The sequence below is a fragment of the Budorcas taxicolor genome, chromosome 17 (genome assembly GCF_023091745.1).
Source record: "Budorcas taxicolor isolate Tak-1 chromosome 17, Takin1.1, whole genome shotgun sequence".
In the NCBI taxonomy this organism is placed as follows: Eukaryota; Metazoa; Chordata; class Mammalia; order Artiodactyla; family Bovidae; genus Budorcas; species Budorcas taxicolor.
In genome coordinates, this window is record NC_068926.1 from 65686837 (window position 1) to 65706829 (window position 19993).

Sequence of the window (19993 nt, forward strand, 5' to 3'; positions counted from 1 at the left end):
GAATGGCGCCCTGGCCTCTGGGCGAGCTGGGGATAGTCTGTGAGCGAGAACATGCTGTTGACTGCACGTGCCCTTCTTCTCCCCAGTGGCACCCACGGGTACATGGCACCTGAAGTTCTGCAGAAGGGGACCGCCTACGACAGCAGTGCCGACTGGTTCTCCCTGGGCTGCATGCTTTTCAAGCTTCTGAGAGGGTGAGTGACATGTGTCCCTTCAGTCCATCACCGTGGATAAGAAATGTTCACACATCATTAGGTGCTAGTATCTGTATAGATCAGATAGCGATCTTTAAGCCACACAGTGATCCAGGCAGTGCTCACAGCTCTTTCTGCCCGTAAAAATGTGTTTCCTTCCCGTAAGCTTTGGGTATTTTTGTCCCACTCCAGGAAGAAATTCCAGCACGTTTAAACGTAACAGAAGACCGTGTTGGACTATTTCCATTGTTAAGCCTTATTTGGGGAATGAGTGCTATTTTTAAATACAGATAATTGAAGAGGATAGTAGAATTCCTTTTCCCTAGAAATGAATTACTCATGATTGTCTTGTGAGCTTAAAGCATTTCTTACACAAGAGGGTGAAGACCCAAAGTGAACCTGTGTTAAAAGTGCGCATTTGTTTGTGAATATGCTGAAATTTGCAGTTTTTAAAAACATAAAGATAAAATTATGCAATTCTGTGTTCTTCACTTGTGTTATACTTGTCCCTTCGGTGTAAACTGCCAGAGATGATGAAATACAGTGGAAAGAGGATGGAATGAAAGTTCTCTTGAGATATGTTCTCACATTGAACATTTACACATTATGTTAATATTCCATTAGTTTTAAGAGTCTTGAGTCAATTTTAATAGAAAGTGTAAGTGTTTAAGATGTGTTTTTGATTATTCTCCATTCATAGAGGTACCACAAAAAAGCAATTTATACTAAAATTTCCTGGTCAGGATTCTCCCTGTTACATTTCCCCTATGATCACACAAGCCTGGTAGTTTGTTTAACTGGCCACGTTTTTTCCGGAAAGCCTTACTGAGAGCATCACAGCATGTTCTTATATTGGGTTGGCCAAAAAGTTTGTTCATGTTTTTGCATAAGATGTTTCTAACACAGTCTGGAAAGAGGCTGCGTTCCCTGTCTCCCCCTAGACTAGGTTCCAGGCACCCTGGCTGCGCCCCCAGGACTCGGGTAATCTAGTTGTTCTCTGCTCTCTGCCTCACTTGGGAACTGAAATTGTATTACTGCTCAGAGACTCAGGTCCTGTTGGTCCTTAATTGAATTATTGTGTTTGTGGAGCCTGGAGGGCTTAATTCGTGTAATCAGACTAGCTGACCTAATTAGAGAGTTTCTGCAAAGCAGACCAGAGAAAACTGCTTTCCACCCGAGACGTTTCCCCGGCCGGCGGGGGTCCCTGCGTGCGCGATGAGTGCATCCAAACACACTCTCTTCACTCAGGTCTCCTCTGGTTGTGGGGGGAGCGGTCAGAGGTCAGAAGCCACAGTTACAGAATCATGAGGTAATTTAAAAAAACTGCACAACAGCAAAACCGTTGTGCATGAACTCAAGATGTGAAAGTCGGTTGTGAAATATGGCAGAGCCTTGGTTCAGGGCTTTCTTTGTTTATTGATTTCTGTCTAATGTTGTTATTCTGTCTATAATAATGTCCACACATATAGACTAGGAACAGTCTGGCATATATTCCTGTTTTTATAAGATCCAAGGATGGGTCCAGTCGTTAATTCTAGGCCAACAATGTATTTGTGGCTGAAAAAGTGAATTCCATCTCCTTGGTCACGGTTCAGGTCTGCAGGACTGAGTTGGAAGGTGCTACTTCCTCTGTGACGTCCTTGATCAGTCTTGGTTAAAGCATCACAGTTGATGTGACCCCTGTGGAGGGGAGTCTAGGCCAACAGGATGACATCCAGAGGATGGTAGTGGGGATGGGATGGATGGATAACAAGAGATGAGAACGGTGGCGGCTAGAAATGGCGTCTCACGTGGACAGGTTCAGAGAGCTGGGCACAGTGCTTCCGGCAGCCACACCATAAGCTGCAGCAGCGTCAATCCTCATGGAATAAACCAGACTCCATGCCAGACCCTCCCCAGCGTTCGTCCTCAACCCCAGGAGCTCCTGGCAACACTTGGGGACATTTTTGGTGGTGCCAACTAGGGGAGGGGCTCCTTCTGGTATCTGGCAGGTCGAGGCCAGGGGTGCTGCAGAGGACACCCCCACTCCCCCCACAAAAGGTCACCCAGCCAAGGAGGAGGAACTCTGCTGCAGACCAGTCTCTTCCCGTCCCTCCCGTGTCTGTGCAGTGATGGTGACCAGGGTTCACCAAGGGTCTTTTTGCTTCTGTTTGCTGTGATCAGATACTTCCCGCACTGACCAGTGTGCCCCATCACCTTGGCTGAAACATTTCTCTGCACCTCTCATTCTGTCATGATGCCCTCAAAGGATTCCGCAGGGTGCAAGAGACAGGAACCTGGATGTGAGGATGCTGTCGAGGCTGGAGGATGTGTTTGCGTCCCTGGACCATGTGTTGGGTGGGGTCACTGCTTCCACTTCAGCTGACTGTCAGATATGAGAGAGCATCTGTGTACAAAGATGTTGCAAATGTGCAGAAATGTGGTCATGACCCTCGAGCTAGAGTCAGATATCTGTTAAGAGAAAGAATTGGTGTGACCGTAGCCTTGATCTTAAACTTGTCCCTGTTGATTGTCAGACATGAGGAGAGAGCCCTGGGGGTGGTCTGGGGAAAGCAGAGCTCTGTCTGAGGTTACTGAGTTTGTTCCTCTTGGGAAAAAAGGAATGTTTATAAATATTTTGGCAGCTGTTGGCTTAGGTTCAAAACTCACATTTGATGTTGCATGCTGTCTTTTTGGTATTCTAGAATTAATTTTTGATGTAAGACTTCTTAATCACTTGTGTTTATAAACGGATTGTCTCTGAGCTCTGGTTTCACTGTGAATATGATGTGTGTGTGTGTCTCTGTATGTTTCCCCATCGTTTGTCATGCCTTGAACGATTTCCCAACTCACCTGGGGGCAATTCGCAGCTCTCACACTCTCTCTTGTAATTCCAAAGCCACATCCGACCACTGCACATGTGAGTCCTGTTTCCACAATGTCCTTCGACGCAGCCTGAATGTTGCATGAGGGCTTGGCTGGTGTCGCCAGCTGTTGACAGACCCGTTACCGTCTCCTATTTAAAGCGGCTGCGTCCAGGAGCAGCTGTGATCACACAGGATCTGTGGGCCCCACGTGCCTCCCTCAGAATGGAGATCATTACTATCGGAGGTTTTCTTTAACATTTTCCGAAATAGAAATGGAATCTTGGGTTTTGTTCACAAAGAATAATCAAGAAGCCATTGGAAGCAGATGCGCATCAGGACTTGAAAGACCAAGCTCTCTCCACACGACACCCCAGAGCCCGAGAGCCGACAAGCATTTCCGATCGTCTCTTATTGAGTCAGACGCAGAGAGCTATATTTATCAAACGGGGTTTGTAGCGACTGTGCGCATGTGCTGGGAATGTTTTTGGCACCACTAACTTTAACTCCAGTCCCCTCGCAAAGCCCTCCCTCGGGTCTCATGAAAGAATTTTTAAATTTAGCACAGAGCATCCCTGTCAGAACATAGCCGTCCTTCTCTGCAAGTGTGGGGAACAGCCCTCTGCTTCCGGCATCGCACAAAGGTCAAGAGCAGGAGGGGGTCCCCCGGCTTTTCACACAGGAGCCAGAGCAGGAGGATTTGCCAAAACGGGGGAGACTTTCCCACATCCTCTTTTACACGTGAAGAACTCCCTGGGGAGTGGCAACAGTCGTGTCATGCAGACGACTGAGGTCTTAGTAAGCACTGCTAAGCCGATATTCCTCTTCTCTTGAACCATAAGCATGTTCATATCTCTGTGTGTTTTGCATACAAGAGTGATACAAGCCAGAGCTTACCTGATGGTCCAGGGGTTAAGAATTTGCCTGCAAGGGACACACATTCATCCCTGGTCAAGGAACTAAGATCCCACATGCACCGCAGCAACTAAGCCCACGCATCTAGAGCCCGCGCTCCACAACAAGAGAAGCCACTGCAACGAGAAGCCCACGCATCGCAATGAAGAGAGCGGCCCCTGCTCATCACAACTGGAGAGTGGCCCCTGCTCACCGCAGCTGGAGAAAGTCCACCCAGCAGCAGAGACCCAGCACTGCCAGAAATAACCCTGAAAAAGAAAGTGATACCAGCCAAGTTTCAAAACTTACAATGTCTCATAAATAGCATATTATTTGTTATTCTATCCCATTTGCTTTTTAACTGCAGTAATTTTACATTTTTTTCTCCTTGGCAACATTTAGGGTGCAAAGAATATTTCCAGTCAAAATCTGTTTGAAAGATTAGTGTATGTTTGCTTGGTACTGATTCACCTTGTTTAGATTTTTTGTTTCTCCCCAAATGAAAGCTTTCAAGAGATGGAAATTAATGTGTTTTTCATTGCATAAGAAAGAAAATAAGCGTTGGAGTGCCCCCTCTCGTGCAAAGTGAGAACTGAAATATTTAAATAATAAATACTCTAAAGTGGAATCATCTCTGCAGGAGATGCTACGGTGCATAGTTTACCTAATTCAGTAAGCAGTAAGTAGATTGCAAGGGTGGGCACAGTTTTAATTAGTTTTTTTTTTCTAAATCACATTGAGTTATATATTCAACATCCTACTCTGTTTTATAGAACTATTTTGTATAATACCTTGCCTCAGCTTATGTTTTATATGCCTTATAAATAAACCTATGAAAGTGAAAAGTCAAAGTGTTAGTCGCCCAGGTGTATCTGATTCTTCACAACCCTGTGGACTGTAGCCCAGCAGACTCCTCTGTCCATGGAATTCTCCAGGCAAGAATACTGCCATTCTCTTCCTCAGGAGATCTTCCCAACCCAGGGATAGAACCAGGGTCTCCTGCATTGCAGGTAGATTCTTTACTGTCTGAGCCTCCAGGGAAGGCCCAAATAAATCTGTAGGACTGGTCGTTTAACAGGCATGTCTTTACTACCAGAAAATCCTATCATGTATGTCCCTTTTTAAATTTTCAAGTAAGTAAATAAGGCCAGGGTTTTCTAGTTTGTATGTTTACTAGTCTCTTTTAATGCTAGGAGCATCTTTACTTTAAAAAATATTCTATTGAAGCATAGTTGATTTATAGTGTTGTGCTAATTTCTGCTGTACAGCAAAGTGATTCAGTTATACGTGTATTTTTTTTCCTGCTCTTTTCCATTATGGTTTGTCATGGGATATTGATTATAGTTCCCTGTGCCGTGCAGTAGGACCTTGTTGTTCACCCATTCTGTATATAAGAGTTTACAGCTGTTAATGCCAAGCTCCCAGTCCACCCCTCTCCCCAGCCCTCTCGCCTTGGCAACAGCTGGTCTGTTCTCTAGGCCTGTGAGCCGGTGTCTGTGTCGTAGATAAGTTCATTTGGGTCATATTTCAGAGTCCGTGTATAAGCGATATCTAAGATTAACTTTAGCTTCAGCATTTTAAAAACATAGTCAAGAGTAGGAATAATGTCTTTACGAGGAGACATTTATTTTGTAAAGTTAGGTTCATCTGTCACACGCGCCTGTCAGTTACCCACCGCACCCTCCCGTTGTCTCAGCTGCCGGCACGTGCATCGTTTCAGTCGTTCCTTTCGCTGTTTCGGTGACGTTTGTGGCATTATGCCATGCACAGGGAAAGAGACCGAGACGAGGTCTCCACGAATGACTTGCAGCCATTAGCCAGGTCACAGTGTGAGCCCAGGGTTTCTGACTCAGATCTGGAGCCATTTGTAAGTTAGAACACGAGTGAGCAGTTCTCAGAACCCTGGAGGATCTGGGAGCACAGGGTTGGTTTGTATCTCTTATCACCAAAGGAATGTATTTCTTAAAATTACTGGGTTCTGGGGCAGGGGAGTGTGTTCATTTTGTATTTTGGTTCAACAGCAGCTTTTTGCGTTGTTTGAGGGACTCATCCATTTTTTCTAAAAAAAAAACTGTATGAACATTACTGTTATCTCAAACACTAATGTGACCGATGTCGTGTGTATGACTTTCATTTTCATAAAAACCTGTTGGCTGATTGTTTTTTCCAAGTGATATTTTAAATTGTCATTTGGAATATATTTGCTAAAGTTTATTCTGGTAGCATGACTTCATTGACGTGAGTATCAAGAGTTCAAGTAAACATCAGCCTTACTCATTCAGGACCTAAATGTCTGATTGGCAACCTGATCGGCAGGTTTCCCCTGGAAATGGTGTAGGTTCCTGGCTTTTGTCTTCCTGCAGTTTTGAATGAGCAGTGACAAAACTGCTCAAATATTAGTCAACGGTATTTGCTGTTACCCAAAACCATCTAGTAATAGAATTTTCTTTGTTTCTCCAGTCACAGCCCTTTCAGACAACATAAAACCAAAGATAAGCATGAGATAGACCGAATGACTCTCACCATGGTAAGAAAGTAAAAAACCGTTGTTATTCTCATGATAATTTTCCTATCTCATTCTATTACAACTAGTATAAAAAAATGCTTTCTTAAAATAATGGAGATAGATGCCAAGGCAGATAACAAGATTTGCTAACAGACAGTAAGAGAAAGATACAGAAAAATCAAGACCAAAACTAAAGAGAAAAAAAAAAAAAGGCAAAATGAATGGGACACAGAAGAGCGAGGAGACCCAATTCTTCTGGCTCCAGCCTGCCGATTAACTCTGGAAGTGATGAGTAGCTGCACTGGGTTTCTTTATAGAGTCAATGTTAGCTTGTGAGGTATCTGCAGTTTTCTTTAACACTATCCTTATGTAAGAAATCGCCTTCAAATCTGGTCGAGGGGGAGGGCACTGTTTCCACAGATGCATATTTGAAGGCATGTCCCCCTCCTCTCACCCCCAGAATGTGGAACTTCCAGATGTCTTCTCCCCTGAGCTCAAGTCCCTTCTGGAAGGCCTGCTTCAGCGAGATGTCAGTAAGCGCCTTGGCTGCCACGGAGGCAGGTAGGCCATCACTTCTGCGTTTCGGCATCTCCCCCCAGAAAGCAGTACGGTTCCTTTCAATGTATCAAGAATCTACCGTTTCAGTTCGGGGTACGTAGGGGAGGATCACGTTGGAGCCGTGTGTCTTCACGGGTCTGTGCTCCTCAGAGTCTGCAGCTCCTTCTGTTCCTTGTGAACTGAGCTTCAGCAGCACTGCTCTTTGGAAAAGGTTGTTTTCTTCAGTTTATGAAGGGGTTTAGCATGCACCATTCTATTAGATGTCTAGTTTGGTTCAAAATTAGTACTTGTTGCTTTGATCTCTGTTATCTGATCTGTCAGGACTTGTAGACCTTTGCTGTAAATCTCTTTAATGTGTAGATTGCTCTAACTCAATTCTTAGTTAAATTTGTTCTCACGATTGCAGATACACAGAGATAGTCTGCAAAAACCGTAGGTTATCTTAGGCCGGGGTAAGCATCCCTTGTAAACGATCATATGGGATCATATCCCTAGGCTCAGCGTGCAGCGTTTCCAAGCATCGCAGTGTTTCCTGGGAAAGGAAGCATATTTTACCTGCTGTCTTAAAGAACTGGAAACAGTTGTTGCTGCGTGTCCTTAACAGGAGATGCCGTTTGCGAACCATTTCTTAGTTTTCCGAATGCAGACTTACTGCCGCTGTGACTCTCTCTCTCCTGCAGCGCACAGGAGCTGAAAGCGCACGACTTCTTCAGAGGCATCGACTGGCAGCACGTCTACCTGCAGAAGGTACCCCTGCTGGGCCCCCGCCCCGGTGCCAGCCCCGACGCTCCCTCCCGCTGCACCTTTGTCTGCAGCTCTGCATCCTGGCCCTGTCCCCAGAGTTCGCCCCCAGGTCTCCCATCCACAGCCCAGCTTCTTGCTCCTCTATCCAAGCACTGCCTCCTAGCTCATTCCCTTTGGGACCACTTCTTCCTCTTTGTTTATATGTAAAAAATATGCAGGAAACCTCATATGCTTACAGATACCTTCAAGCCCAGCCCCACGTCATTTAAGAATTAGCATGACTGGGTAGCAGCATGAACCCCTTGGCTTATTGTAAGATATTCTTTAATGTTCTCTCTGATACAGGAAAACACCCCAAATTAAAGCTGTTGTTTTTCTCAGCGTTGATGATCAGCTTTGGACTCATCTGTGTACAGACTCACTTGAGGACTGATGCTCTGTTAGTCCCGCCTGTCTAGGCGCAGAGTCAGGGCTCTGGTTCGGCCAGCATCAGCCTCGGGGTGTCTGTGGATGGGGACACCCTCTCTTGCCCTGCTGCAGCGTTCAGCCTCTAGCAACTGGGTCGTGGAGGGTGCCTCTCCTTTGGGGGCCATTGCGGACCATGTACTGTGATTGTGAGAGCTTGAACGAGTGCTACACAGACTGTGGCACCTTGAGGTCTTTCGCGGCGAACTCTATAGGATAGCGGGCTGGGCCCAGGGCCCAGTCCCCTGGTAACCAAACCCTTCTTCTCTGGCTCTTCCAGTACCCTCCACCCTTGATCCCTCCCCGAGGGGAAGTCAATGCAGCCGACGCCTTTGACATCGGCTCATTTGATGAAGAGGATACCAAAGGCATCAAGGTATACTTGTGAGGCTTGCTTTGGGGAGGGGGATTTTTTTTTTCTTTCTTTCTTTTGGAAATCAGACTTCATAACTGTCTTAGTACTGGCCTGTTTGTGTTGGACTGTAACTTACAAATGAATATCCACATGTTTGATGAATGTAGAAGAGATTAAGACCTGAATTAGAGACTACAAAAGTTTTTTTTTTTTTAATTTGTTTATTTAGTCAGGTCTTAGTTGCAGCATACAGGCTTCTCTCTAGTTAGCAGTATGCGGGCTCAGTAGCACCATGGCATGTGGGGTTTCAGTTCCCAGACTGGGGATGGAACCTGCATCGTCTGCACTGGAAGGTGAATTTTTAACCACTGGACCGTCATGGGCGTCCCATAGGAGAGCTTTCTTTGACCACCCATTTCATGTTTGATAAACTGAAAAATAGTCACATTGTTATTGATTTGGATAGATTAGTGGTTAACAGAAAACTCAGATGTATTATGAAGCAGGAAAAACAACCATGTGATGGCAAACGTTACCTGGCTTCAAGCCAGAGAGCCAGCCGTCTTAATTCTCCCAAATTTCCCAGTCTCTCTGTGTTAGGATGAAAAGGGCAAACAGCGTGAATCATCTCACACTTGTCAATCAAAAGTGAAATAATCACTGTTTTTTGTACATATAGCATCCTCTGCATTTTTCAAACTCTGGTTCCTATCATTGTTTTCCAAGTAGACAAGGGCATATTTAGAGATGATGAGTCACGAGACAAAGTCGCCCTCTTTCGGCTGCTGAGTCAAAGCATGTCACTGCATGTCAAGTTCTCACTGCTCCCACCTTCTCAGCTTCCCCCAGAGTCTCCCCCCACCCCAAACAGCACAACCCTCTGAGAGCCGCCCCCTGCCCCGCCATCGTGTCCTTAGCGGCCCGCGTCCCTGGCCTTGTGTCAGCTCCCTGGTCTTTCCGACCAGGCAGCCAGCTGTAAATGTGATTGGTGTGCTCGCGGGGTCAGTTTCTCAGGATGGAGGGTGGCGGAGGAGCTCAGGAGCAGCACAGCGGAGAGGGCCACAGCCGCTTCCCTGGTCGGAGCCTTGGCTCCCCTGGGGGTGACAGCCGACCACTGCCCAGAGGCCTGGCATCTCCCGTGGCCTGTACAGCAGGACTTGTTGGGGTGTAACTAGCACCCTGCAGCTTCGGGAGCAGCCCCTTTACAGGGTTATCTCAAAGGATCGCTGCTGTCACAGAAGAGTTTTGTCATCAGACATGCTGCTCTCCAGCAAAGGACACTAAAAAGAAAGTGAATATCCCATGGGAGCCCATGAAATTTTTAATATTCAAAGGGGATTCTCATGCTTTTGGTTTTGTCAGCTGTAGTCTGGCCTTTGGAGTCAGACACCCTGGGCCCAGATGCACACTTAGTACCAGAGTGAGCCGGGGCTGCTGCGGGAACCTCTGGAGCACTTCACCCCCCATGGAGTGAGGGATTTCATTGCCAGGCCTCCTCTGGGGTTGGGTCACCTGTGTCTGCCTCCCGGCAGTTGCGCTAACGCCTCCTGTTGTGCCGGTTTTGCTTCTTCCTGAGCCAGAGCTGAGAAGGCTGTGTCTCTTAAAAGCAGCCGAAATAGCACGTCGTCTTTAAGGAAAAACAGCTCGCTTCTGGTAGGGCTTTGTTTTATGCATTTTTCACACAGGCTGAGTCATAAAGCCCAAGGCTCTCTGGCCTTACAGGAGCTGGAACCCTTTATACATAAAGCAGAAAACATCCATTTTGGAGCAACTGCTTGGGAAAGGAGGGTATTTTCACTTTCGCCAGACTCCAGAATCTGTCCCAGTGTTATCACAGGGTGCTCACCTAGCCTTGATGCTCTGACACTCCACTGCGTGCACACACACACGTGTTCACACTCAGGACACCCAAAAGGTCAGCACCCGGCTTGGTTTGGGCACCTGAAGAAAGCAGAAAGGGGAAAAACAGAACACATTTTGACCTCAGAATCTTCACTTCAGGGTAACAGGTCAAAGGGCAGGTGGAGAACATCCCCGTTGGGACCTGGATGCAGGTTTGTCCAGTGGTTAGGTGGTTCAGGGATGTGCCAAAGGCCTGTGGGCCAGAGCCTCACCCTCAGTCTTTCTCCATTTTCCTTCCAAGTGACTTGCCTATAGTAAAATCTCTCCTGTACTCACCTCTCAGGCAAGGGAGTGAGTGAGTCAAGCTTCTAGAAAGAGCTGTGCTTTTGAGAGACAGGCCTGTTATTTTCTATCAGTAGGATCGCTTGTCTTTCTGCCACAAAACTGTAACTCAGATCTGAAAAAGTATTTTCTCAGCTCGCTTTCAGAGCACAGCCTCATTTAGGAGAAAGAATGAAGAATTCTGAGTAACAGTTTGGCAGAGAGATGCTGTCATTAAGTATAATTTTTATTATAGTGCCTCTAAAAGGCCAAGTTGCCTAAACTCTCCACGTGTCTTGAGATTAATCCTGCTGTTCAACTTGGATTCATTGGAAGGTTCGTGGGCTGAACAGTAAGTTCAGCCTGGTTGACCTTTTTGTATTTCTCACTTTCCAGATTAATGGAGGGTGGGCACAGAGCAGAGAGCCCTCCTGGGTTCTCCCTTGTTGATGTCTCTAAACCCATACAGCTCTGTTTTCCTGTCTTTACAAATAAAAAGTGTGTGCGTGCTCAGTCCCTTAGTCGTGTCCAACTCTTTGTGACCCCATGGACTGTAGCCCACCAGGCTCCTCTGTCCTTGGGATTCTCCAGGCAAGAATGCTGGAGTGGTTGCCGTTTCCTTCTCCAGGGGATCTTCCCGACCCAGGGATCAGACTCGCGTCTCCTGCGTCTCCTGCATTGGCAGATGGATTCTTTAGCTTTATCGCCACCTGGGAAATCCCACAAATAGAATAGCCTCACTATAACTGAAATTTTCTTGTAGTACTTTATAGAAAACCCCGTATATGTTAATTTTTAATTGGCAAAAACGAAGTAAGGATGCTGTAGAAGATTGGTCTGAATCTGACTGACACAGGGGTGGAAGTGAAGTGTCCTTATCTTGTATCAGCCTGTGGTGGACCCCAGTTGTTGGGTTGTCCTTTGTTTTGTTTTCCTTTTTTTTTCTAGAAAAACTTTATTGAAGTATAGTTGATGTACAGTATTATATAGCTTACAGTTGTACACTGTAGTGATTCCCAGTTTTGAAAGGTTCTGCTCCATTTGCGGTCCTTATGAAACACTGGCCGTGTTCTCCATGTTGTATAGTATATGCCTGACTGCTCGACGGTTGTCAGCAGAGGTTTATGACCGCTGAGAAGTCGGCTCCTAGTGGTTCTAGCCTGTCGCCTCATCATCTTCTCACACACAGCTATGGTGCTTTGGGACCTGTTGCCTTTGTGAGCATGTCAAATCATACATGTCTTGATTTCTTAAAATAACAAGCTTCTTGATTGCGACCAAGAACTCTACAAGAACTTCCCTCTGGTGATCTCTGAGCGCTGGCAGCAGGAAGTGGCGGAAACGGTTTATGAAGCAGTAAATGCAGACACGGATAAAATCGAGGCCAGGAAGAGAGCTAAAAATAAGCAGCTTGGCCACGAAGAAGGTAAAATAGCCGGTGTGTCTCAAGATGTTTCTAACGCGATGAATTTTCAAGATCTCTCATAAAGCAGAAAACAGTATCTGGGTCATGAAGTCCTTCCAGCGGTGGGAGGGGGAGGGGATGCCGTCAGTTGTTTGAATTTTACCTGGCCCGGGAGTGTTCAGTGTGAAATGATACTGCAGAGTCGTTCGTCTTTATCTATTTTATTTATTTTTTAATTTTTATTGAAATACAGTTGATTTGCAACATTGTGTTAGCTTCAGGTACACAGCAGAGTGATTCAGCTATGCATGCCTATGGAAATGTATATATTCTTGATATTTCAAAGTCTTTAGTCCACGCACATGTGGTATGTACAGAGGCTGTCAGCAGTGTTTTGGCAGTGCCCTGGCCTTCTTATCTTGGAGTGTTTTAGGGCCAGTTTGGAACCTTTTTTCCTTTAAAGAGTAAGTATGGTGGTGTCAGGAACAGGGCCAGCTTCATGGGCGTCTGGCCTGCCTGTGTGGTATCATTAGGACCCCACCTGCCCGCCCCCAGGTTAATGCTCTGCTGGCACCATCTTGAGGTTCTTAATAATTTTTTAACAAGGAACCTGCATTTTCATTTTCTACTGGGCCCCCAAAAGGGTGGTGTGGAACTTAGTATTACGTGTTTATTGTCAAGAGACACGAGTACGTACATATTACAAACAGCATTAAAGAGTCACCAAACCGTAGTTTTATTGGCCATATTTCAGTGACCTACTAGGATTTCCAAAGGACAAGACATCACATCCAGCATTAAATAAATTGGTCATTTTTGAGTGACCAAATATTGCCTGTCTTGATTTTTCTAAGACTTTATAGATTTTGGATTTAAACTTGTTGTGGTTAGTGATTCACATATCTTTGGTTTTACTTCTAAGCAAAGACCTTCCTGAGGTTAACATATAGTAAGAATGATCAAAAACCATTTCAGTCTATGAACAGCTTGCTTTGGTTGGGGCATCTTGATGCAGGGTTCCTGGGTCTTGTCAGTTCCTAGAAGGATTTATCACCTACTTAGAAAAGCGTCCTCCATCCCAGGATGAATGACTCCTTAGCTGAAAGTCACCTGAGTTGCACCAAGGGAGCGTGACAGCCCCTTTAACCTTGCTCACCTCCACTCTGCAGGGAAAGGGGCTTTATTTCTAAGCTATTCTGTAGAGAAGTGGGTCCATTGAAATCACTCGAGACCACGTTTTCCAGAATGGATTTTACGCAGGAAATTACAGCCTCAGTAGTTTCCTCAAGGGAGACCCATGATGTCACTAGAATCTTGACAGATTGGACCCAGAAAACAAGAATACGTATCTTAATGACATTGTTGAAGTGTAGCCTTTTAACTAGAACTGCAGTTAGAGCATCCAACAGAACAATGGATTTATCTTCAAATATATATGAGTAATTTTGATATAACTAGGTCTTGGTTGAGTATCTCAGAGGTCAGCCTTACACAAAAATATAGTCTAGGCTTAGATCTCTGACGTAAAAGTAGACGACTGACACTTTAAGCGTACTTGAGAAGTTCAGAGACCTTTTCCATTAAACTGGCAACTCCGTGAACCGTGCCTCATCACCACGAACTGTCCTCTGACCACGCCTGCTTTCATTCATCCCCTTCCTGCTTTTGTCCATGTGACACAACATGGGTTTTGCTTATTTATTACATGAATCTCCAGCTAAGAGTGTAAGCTCCCTGAAGGCGAGGACTTTTGTCTTTATTCACTGCTGTGCCTAGCACCTATGCATCTATTCCCTTCATAGCTGAATGACTGGGTGAGTGATGAATGAATGAATAAATGATTTTAGCATGATCACCAAAGCCTCTAAGGAAGGCAGAGCAAGCTACTTAAAATTGACCTTTTTTCGAGACAGTACTTTGCTGTATAAATGTAATCAGAACTTGGGATGAGAGCGAATTAGCTTGGTCTCTCTACATAACCATATATTCAAAGGGTAATTATAACCTTAAGTGGAAGAAAGAATAGTTTTGATCCTTGTGTTACTTTGATTTCTTTGGACAAAGAAGCCTCTAAAAAATAGACCGTTAAAGGGAGAACCCCAATGTCATGTAAATGCAAAGGTGCTTTAGGCACAGTGTAATCACCCTCTGTTCCCCAATTGTCACCCTGCATAATGGAAACACTAGTTAGCAGACAAGCTTTTCCCTCTCAGAGTGATGGAGGAGCATCTTGAATTTATCAGAATATGGGGAAACGGCCATCTAACATGTAAGCAGAGAGCTGAAGAAGCTCGTTCTTTCATGTGCTTAAAAGCGAAAGTAATGGTTTCTATAGAGTGTTCTCTTTATAGCAGCTTGTTCTTTTTCCAGAAAGCGTGTCATTCTTTTTTTCTGAGAAGCCTCCGGGCACGCTGTTTCCGACCCCGCTGAACGCTCCGCTGTGTTCTGTGCCTCAGATTACGCCCTGGGGAGAGACTGCATCGTGCATGGGTGCATGCTGAAGCTGGGGAACCCTTTCCTGACCCAGTGGCAGCGCCGCTACTTTTACCTCTTTCCGAACAGACTTGAATGGAGAGGAGAGGGCGAGTCGCGAGTAAGTCTGCAGCATCTGCCCGGCGCTGGTTTCCATGGTGATTTTGTATTGCTGGCGTGTTCTGTAAAACCTCCCCCTGTGCTCTGCGTGTCTCTTCTAAGCTGTATATGTGAAATTTCTCATGTTCAGACTCTCAGACTCCTCCGAATCAAGGAAGGATTTGGTACCCCTTGAAAATAGAATGTGCCATCCAGGGAAATCAGAGCAGGCAGGTTTGCAGAAGGCTGGAGAGCAATTGGGTGGATCCCAAAAGGGGACAAAAACTGGGACTTTGGAGTCAGAGGTGTTCAGACACACTGCTCATGTCTCTGGGACTCAGAAGCACATTATGTTGACTGAGCCTCAGTTTCCTCATCTGTAAAAGGGGAGACGTGGAAATGGTAACAATATAAAGCAAACTATACTCCAATAAAAATTAATATTAAAAAAAGAGAACAGGAATAGTAACAACTACTACAGTGTTTGCATATTTATCTTGGGCCAGATGCTGTACACACACACACACACGCACACGCACGCACACACACACACACACACACACACACACACACACTTAATTTGCTTAGCACCCTTAGAAGTCCAACCTTATAAAGAGAGAACCAGGGCTTAGAGAGGGAAGGTCTGGTCCCAGGGACAGGTTTGGGTGAGGAGTGATTCTGACCAAGGTCTGCTTGTCTCCATGATGAGGCCTTCCTGAGTCGGGGTCAGGTGAAACGAGGTCATTGCTGTAGCCCAAGAAGCTTGGCACCGAGGTCAGAGCACCTGACCCTCCTGCTTTGCCGCACCTGTCTGAAAGACTAGAAGTGGGCTTCATCCAATTAGACAGGAAGACAGATACGGCAGCCTTTTAAGGTCCTTTCAAGGGCTAATGTTTATGAACGAGAAGAAAGAAATTTCTGATCCCCGCCATCACTGGTAGGAGGCTGGGCAGCATTTGTGAAGAGCCATGGGCTCGTGTCCATGGAAGGGAGTGACCCAGGTGGAAGGGTTTCTGCTCTTGGAGAGGGAAGGTTGGTCATCATAAGCAGGACAGCGGTCCCAACTGTGAAAAATGTAGTGGGTGTATCAGAGTACGGCTTCCCCTTGCCTGGAGCATGGAGCCCACCAGTGGTGAGCCCACACCTGGTGTATTCGGCTTTGGAATGAGTTTTGCAAATCCTAGTTGGTGAAGATGCCAATTTAATTGTGAGTGACTGCTGCCTGAGCATGACCACATTCTCCACAAACGAGCAGAATCTTCTCACTACTACTAGTGCCATAGAAGTCATCTTCCAAAAATGAGTGCAGCCAGGACCTGAGTTGAGATTAAGAAAACTCTATGGGAGGATCCTCAGTTATAACTCAGGTACTAGTAAATATTGTGTAGTATAAAATACACTTATAAAATATGTGTATATAATTATATTTTATATAATATTACATGTGTATTTTTTACATTGTAGAATATAATTCTATAATGTACTTTAGTATTAATCCATACATATATCATTATATATAATGTTTATTTGCAGTTAGTGAGTGGCCTTAGTAAGTCACTGTTGTACACATTGAAAGGAGATTATCTCACTTTTCAGAATAATCAAATACTAAAAAAAGATTATCTTATTTTGTTTACCATTGGCTGTGACAAATTACCTTGGTTTTAAAAGAATATTTAGTGTCTATTCATGAAAGCTATGTCATGTGCTTGGGTAGATTTGTAAGTTTAAGTCAGGAGAAAAGAAATGTGAGCTTATGATGGTGTTGTTTTTCATTTAGGATTCCTGGAGTATTTATCCCAAAAAACATAAAATGGTAAGGTGCTCAGAGTCACTGATGCAATGATGCCATGGACCCAGAGGGACCATCCTTTCTGCACATCACCTGTGTTTATAGCATTATTTCGATATGATCAGAACCACAGTTGCGTACAAGCTAACATGCCCAAACGTTTCCTGAGCTGCGGGTTCAAAGCCAGTGCCACCCCTGTGGGTCCTGCATATCATGTGTATTGTCTCATTGTTCCCTCACAGCAGGGTTGATTGCATCCAGGGGAGTGTGTGATACCGGAGAGGTGTGTGCAATCCACACTCGTCCCCACGCCAGTACTGTGCTGAGGGAACAGCTTTGCTTTCTGCCTCGTAGAGATATTTCTCTCTTTGCAGCTTTCTTTGAGATATTTTGAATTTTTGTACGTTTCCCTTGTAGTTGTTTCTCCCCCACTTCTAGAATATCATCAAAGAAAGAAAAATGGCTGTTTTTTTTTTTTTCCTTTACTTTATCTGAGCTGGTAGTTTTCAGTATGATTTATTTACTTAAAAATTCACACAATAATAAGTGAAGTAACTCATCATCTCTTATTTTTACCAACAGCAAAATTTACTGACAATGGAACAGATTGTGTCCGTGGAAGAAACTCAGATTAAAGACAAAAAGTGCATTTTGTTGAGAATAAAAGGAGGGAAGCAGTTTGTTTTGCAGTGTGAGGTGAGTCTTCATTGGTATTTTCCACAGGGGTGAAAGTTCCAACAATTATGTAAACGTTCAGCAAAGATGCCTGCCTGCCTATCTAACATTTTCTCAGTCCATGCTTTATCACTCACAAACTTAGCAAGAAAGTCAGAAGATATAAGTTTTTGGCAAATTAACAATTATTTTAAAAGAAATGTTCTTAGAAGATGACAACAGGAAAGACAGGAAATAATGTGGTTACCCCCTCTCTGGAAACCATCCAGTAATTAATAGGGGCCTCAAATTACATTTGTCCCACAGTTTCCCAGATCTGCTCTGCTCTTTCAGAATGTTTAAATTGAGGTTTGTGTTTAAGTAAACATAAGATCCCCAAATAACTGTGAACAGGGAAATGCCATTTTTCTTTCCCTGAAGTTCTATCATAGCCCAGACTTAATTCCTGAACACTTACCTACTGAGGTATTGAGGGAGGGTGTGGAGGTGTGAAAAAAGAGCATATTTGGAGAAAGAGCTGGGGCAGGGGGTGGTGTGTGTGTGTGTGTGTGTGTGTGTGTGTGTGTGTGTGTGTGTGCGTGGAGAGAGAGCATGTTTAAAGAGATAAACCAATAGCTGATCGAAAAACATATGCTTACTTACTTCATGGCATCATTACACATGTGAAGGTGCTTCTTAAATTTGTGAACATTCCTCCCTGGGGACTTCCCTGATGGTCCAGTAGTTAAGACTCCACGCTGCCACTTGCAGGGACACGGGTTCAGTCCCTCGTTGGGGAACTAAGATCCCATGTGCTGTGCAGCTCAGCCAAAAAAAGCCAACCCCTCATTTTATCTTCTAGACTGAAGTGGTGGTAAGACATCAGATATCACAGGTGATTGCTCTACAGAGTCAAGGCATCAAGTCTCCTAGCGGGGCTGTATGAGGCTCCTCTGAAGGGCGTCGTCCCTCCTCTGAGCAAGGGGCCCGTGGGGGAAGCCTCTGTGCGACTCCCCCCTTCCTCACTGGCCTGGGGGAGGGACATGGGGTGTGCTTTCCCTAGGGGGTTCCGAGGCCATCTGGACTTGCCAGAGGCTTCCACGTGTGTCAGCAGAGCCGTGACACTGTCCCAACTCCTCCCCTCCATGTGTTTGCCCTCAGAGTGACCCAGAGTTTGTGCAGTGGAAGAAAGAGCTGACAGAGACATTCATGGAGGCTCAGCGGCTGCTACGGCGAGCCCCCAAGTTCCTCAACAAATCCCGCTCGGCCATCGTGGAACTCTCGAAGCCACCCCTCTGCCACAGGAACAGCGACGGCCTCTGAACCCCTGACCAATGGGGAGGGTCCCGGGAGAAAGCACCTCCTCCGGGCAGTCCACGTGGGCTGCTCAGTCCTCAGAGTGCAGCCTTGGGGAAAAGTGTGAGGATGAGAGACGGAGTCGCTCCCCTCTGGGGTGCTCTGTGGCTGGGGTGGGGCCAGGACCCCGAGATGCTTCTACTAGGAGTGGTGACCACCATCAGTTCGGGGGCACTTCCTCCCTCCTAAGGGCCTCCTGCCACCATCGCATCTCTCTGTCCTCAAAACTACTGAAGAAATGCAAATCTCCTTTTTTGCCATACGTTTCTTTCGGTTATGGGTGAACCTAGAACTTGAAATGCTTCCTACTGATCACGGCACATTTTACATCCGCTGTCAAGCATATCTCAGACTTGCTAAGATGGGACTGAGCAGTCTGCTGTTCAGATCACCCTGCACTGCCACGTTCTGTCCATCAACAGCCACTCCTGGGTTTGACTGTCTTTGTTCCGTGCTACTAGGGGGATGGCAGACCACTCCGGGGGTGTCTCTTATTCTCCGGGGCTTGAAAGCTGCAGAGGTTTTCTTAGAGGGTTGCACCTGGGCCCTCCCCATGGGTGTTGCACCCACCAGTACCAGCCTGCCCGTGACAGGGAGCTTAGGCAGCTGGGGATCGAGGACCCTGCCCCTGACCCCACCCCTGCCCCCTGAGGGTGTGGAAGCACTCAACTCTGGAGGCATCAGATCACAGATCTTCAGAAGGTTCGCAGTGGCTCTACACAGAGGCAGTGGTGGTTTATATCTCAAGGCAATAGCTATTTTCAAAACCCTCCAAGTCCACAGCACTTTCCTGTGTCTGGGTGCCTGGGACCGCCTGGGGGTGGGGGGCGCCTGTCTTGGGTTTGGACAGAAGCAGTCATGTGACCCAGCACCTCTGGTTCCCTCTGCCTGACCTCAGGAAGCATCGCGGTAATGAATGGGTCAAGGAAAGAAACTAGGTTTGAGATTTTAGTATAATTTAAAATGAATATTCTTGAAAAAGGAATGCCGAAGATGAATGTGCCAGTGGGGTAACTGTGGGTGTTGAACGTGTGCTGCCGTTCAGCTGTCATCAGTGACCTCGGGCCCAGACGGGCCGTCCTCTGACAGCAGTGCCTGGGTCCCGGTGGCCGTCCTCTCCCCGGGCTTGGAGTCAAGCCCCAAATAAGTGCTGGCTTCTGAAACCCAGTGTGTTTCCCAGTGATGTCCTCCATGTCGTCAGACTAAAAATGACAGTAATTCTCAAAGTCAACGTTTTTGTCCCGTTCTTAGTGCACTTCTATTGTCTGTTTCCAAGTCGACTGCTCACAATATAAATAACTTGACATCGTAATTATCTGTATCCTGTCCTCGATATTTTTAGTGGTTCCAAATGTCTGTGTTTACATTCGTGTGCCGTGCTCACCGGGAAAGTCAGTCCTTCTTAACGAAATGACGTCCTGAGAGTTTGGGAAGATAGTTACTGAAAGAGCCTTTTGTTTCGTAGGAATTACCTTGGGAAAGAATCTGCGAGG

General features: G+C 45.9%; 1 protein-coding gene across 1 annotated transcript in view; it reads left to right on the forward strand.

The window, feature by feature from the left end:
• The window catches only part of GRK3 (G protein-coupled receptor kinase 3), a 110800-nt gene extending 91020 nt beyond the window's left edge, over positions 1 to 19780 (forward strand). The window contains exons 13-21 of the mRNA XM_052654640.1: positions 87 to 194; positions 6392 to 6458; positions 6898 to 6998; positions 7676 to 7742; positions 8485 to 8580; positions 11986 to 12148; positions 14584 to 14720; positions 17073 to 17186; positions 18306 to 19780. Coding sequence (XP_052510600.1) covers positions 87 to 194; positions 6392 to 6458; positions 6898 to 6998; positions 7676 to 7742; positions 8485 to 8580; positions 11986 to 12148; positions 14584 to 14720; positions 17073 to 17186; positions 18306 to 18467 — 1015 coding nt within the window. The 3' untranslated portion in view covers positions 18468 to 19780. The remainder of the gene's footprint in view (positions 1 to 86; positions 195 to 6391; positions 6459 to 6897; positions 6999 to 7675; positions 7743 to 8484; positions 8581 to 11985; positions 12149 to 14583; positions 14721 to 17072; positions 17187 to 18305) is intronic.
• Positions 19781 to 19993: the final 213 nt, after the last annotated feature.